This window comes from Nanorana parkeri, unplaced genomic scaffold, assembly GCF_000935625.1.
Source record: "Nanorana parkeri isolate BGI_ZX_2015 unplaced genomic scaffold, ASM93562v1 scaffold1877, whole genome shotgun sequence".
NCBI classification, from domain to species: Eukaryota; Metazoa; Chordata; class Amphibia; order Anura; family Dicroglossidae; genus Nanorana; species Nanorana parkeri.
The window spans coordinates 258,766-262,287 of record NW_017308145.1 but is presented as its reverse complement, the minus strand read 5'-3'; the positions used below and the strand labels follow the sequence as shown (position 1 = coordinate 262,287).

Below are 3,522 nucleotides of genomic sequence, written 5' to 3'. Positions count from 1 at the left end.
TGCTGGGAAGAAATAAAGGTACCCGGTAGTTCCAGGTCTGGGGGAGCATGTGACTCATTCCCCTCCCATGTGACTATACTGGTGTTTGGGGATTGGCTGCTCAGACATCCAGCATTATCACATGGAGTGGGAAGAGAGTCCCCAGGCTTACGTAAGCTCTAGGCTCTGAGTTGGGGTGTACAGAGTTTCCTCGGTTTGCTCCCAGCTGCAGGTGGAAGGAAGTGCAGACGCTGGGATGACATTAGAGTGAACCTGCTGCCCTCTAACCCCTTATTGCCACCAGTACGATATATGTGGCAGCATGGCATAGAGCCCACCACATGCTGCCACATGTATCATATGGGGGGCTGCAGTGTTGGGCTGGGAGCACACTCGGTGCCCCAGCAGTATGAATAGGGTAACATAGCAGTTGGGGAAGAACTGGGAATTCTTAAAGGGAGAGCTCTCTCTATATATTCTGTACCCTGTAGGGGTATCTAAGGGTAACGCTTGCGATCAGCTGTCATATATACCGGGCGGAAACTGGGTGCTAATGTGACAGACACAACCTTACATAGCTCATGTCTTCACCTCTCATCTACAAACCCAGGTCTGATTTATGGATCTCTGGCATGGAACAAATTCCATGCCTATGGCAGCCAATCAGGTTGCAGCTTTCTGTCCATAGCACGTTACAAAGAAAAAAAAAAAGCAAACACCCAATTAACCGGTATGAGGAACAGCTCCATCTTGTCCCAGTTTCCCTTTAGTAGCCCCACACAGACAGAAGTGCGATATAAAAACATGGCGGTAAATAAAATACTCAGCGGAGGCCCGGGCTGCGTCAATGGTGGGGTTACTGGCGCTCATACATCTCTTTCAGGATCTTCATACTCTGGCCGTAGCGCTGCTGATTCTGGTAAGATGCGTCTTTCCACCTGCAAAGCAAAACATTCATGAAGCGGAACTGCTGGAGGAATAAAGGGACACTTCTGTATTGCTGGAAAGCATCCCTTCAAGGCCAGGTATACACAGGTGTACACTGAGACAGGATGTAAAAGGAGAAATGTCCTGCCTCTCCTGCTGCTCCTTCGTCTCTACCCCACTGGTAATCAGGGATACAGCCCTGACATGAGAAGACAAAGCTCTGCCTCTACCAAGATGGCCGCCGACACAGGAGAGAGAGGGGGAGAGAGAAGGAAAGAGGAGAGAGAGGGGGAGAGAGAAGGAAAGAGGAGAGAGAGGGAGAGAGAGGGTTTATGTGACTACAAGCTCTATAGCAGATATGTCACTCACCTTTGCCGGACATTCTTCCATCGGTCCATGTTGCGACGGATGAGGGTGGTCATGCTCGGGGACTGCTCTGTTGGCTGACAGAAAGTATGAAAGATGAAATATTTGCAACAATACAAAAGATCCCCAGCGCATTTTTAAATCGAAATTCTGCCCTTCCCTCTAGTCTTGCACAGTTGCCCAGGTACCGAGCTGTGCGCACTTCTGCAGTGCTAACGGTACCCGGCTCCCAGAAACAGCAACGGCAAGGAGACAGCGAATGTAAGCGATTATATTGTGCTTCACAAGGTAAGAAGAAGAAACAAGTGCAGGACGGGTTAGAGGGGTTAATGTTTTCCCTGAGGCGAGTTATAACACTCCTATGCACAGATTGAGTGCTGGTCTGGCTGTATAAAATAATGGCATCTAGCAGGCACATGACCTGAGGTGGAAAGGGAGCTGGGTGCGCCATAGAGCGCCAAGGACTGTAAATGTCACATGGTTATGGAATCCTGGCTTTTCATTTCAAGTTACACTTCTCTTTTAATTAGAGAATCACCGATACCGATACTAGTACTTGCCCAAATGCTCCCGATGCCTATGTCACCAGGGAGCATGGAGCTGGCTTCCCCAGCCAATCAGGAAGCGAGTAATGACTCGCTGCCCAGCTTCCTGATTGGTCAGGAAGGCGGGCGGAAAGTCATTACTCGCCCCCGACTTCTCGCATGGAGCCGGCTTCCCGGCTAATCGAGAAGCCGGGCTGCGAGTCATTACACGCCGCCCGCCTGCCTTAAATGGGACTTCCGGTATCGGTGAGTACCGGGAAAAAAATATCGGTACTCGATATAGAATAAAACGGTATTGTTGCATCCATACTTATATAATAATACCCCGCCCTAAATGTTCCCATTGTATCTTCATTGGAATAATAAAGAACAATAATCTTACTAGACTGAGGTTGAGCTGGTCTTCGTCCCGAGGGATGGGGGATGGTATCCTCAAGTTTACCGGCTCTCCGCCCTCAGTCACCGGACTCGGTGTGGGAGAAGGTAGGTGGAAGATGTTCTGAGAGCTCCCGTTCACCACGTCACCCTGAAAAGGAAACAGAGAATGAAACGACCTCATTAGGACGATGAACTAACCCATTCCATGCCTCCCCCAAGAGTTTACCTCTCAGAGCTCCATTATAGCAGAGGTGTCCAGTCAGAGGTACCCCTTGGGGATCCCCCTCAAGGGGATCAAAGTACTCAACAAAATATCAGCTTAAAGGGAACCTGTCATTAGAACAGCCAGTCCACAATGAAACCATGCACTACCTCCTCCGACGGCGTGGGCGTTGATGGCCGTTCGGGGGCCTTTGCTGCAGGCGCGTTGCGTAGCCAGGCTCGGCACACGGGATAAAGGGGCGTGTCTTCTGTAAACTGCGCCAAGTCTACGCTCCGATCAAACAGGCGGATGACAAAAGTGTCTGATGGAGAGAAGAATTATTTATTGTATTTTCAGTGAGGTCATCTGGGAATATTTGTCATTTTGGATGCGACGCATTGACATTTCTAGAAGCACGCATTGAAATGTTTTGTGATATTAGATATGAGAGGTATAGAATAGCCCCTAGAAGCAGAGCATCCACTACGATCACACGGCCTCTCTGCTCAGTGTTAAACATGGAGAATTGCAGATTACCCACTAGAGGGAGCTCTCACTGGCTCCGTGCTGACTCTCTGCATCAACTATGTTCTTGTTTGACGGGAGTTATTCCTTAACTGAACAGCAATCAAGAGTCACCCCCCTAAAAAGCATGGGTGGACGGAAGGCTGGAGACACACAGAGGCCCCTCCCTCTTGTATAATGCCCCACCCCTGGTCCTACTGACTCCCCCTCTTGTATAAAGCCCCGCCCCTGATCCTACTGACTCTCCCTCTTGTATAAAGCCCCCCCCTGATCCTACTGACTCTCCCTCTTGTATAAAGCCCCGCCCCTGGTCCTACTGACTCTCCCTCTTGTATAATGCCCCGCCCCTACTGACTCTCCCTCTTGTATAATGCCCCGCCCCTGGTCCTACCGACTCTTCCTCTTGTATAAAGCCCGGCCCCTAGTCGTACTGACTCTCCCTCCTCTATAATGCCCCGCCCCTCGTCGTACTGACTCTCCCTCTTATGTAATGCCCGCCCTTTGTCCTACTGACTCTCCCTCTTGTGTAATGCCCCGTCCTTTGTCCTACTGACTCTCCCTCTTGTGTAATGCCCCGCCCTTTGTCCTATTGCCTCCCCC

General features: G+C 50.4%; 1 protein-coding gene across 1 annotated transcript in view; it reads right to left on the bottom strand.

Annotated features, from left to right (window-relative positions):
• Positions 1-765: 765 nt before the first annotated feature.
• Positions 766-3,522, bottom strand: part of LIN37 (lin-37 DREAM MuvB core complex component) — a 7,414-nt gene continuing 4,657 nt past the window's right edge. Inside the window, exons 6-9 of the mRNA XM_018571954.1 lie at positions 2,568-2,719; positions 2,200-2,343; positions 1,276-1,349; positions 766-917 (exon numbers count right to left, since the gene is read on the bottom strand). Of these exons, the coding sequence (XP_018427456.1) occupies positions 836-917; positions 1,276-1,349; positions 2,200-2,343; positions 2,568-2,719 (452 nt within the window). The 3' untranslated portion in view covers positions 766-835. The remainder of the gene's footprint in view (positions 918-1,275; positions 1,350-2,199; positions 2,344-2,567; positions 2,720-3,522) is intronic.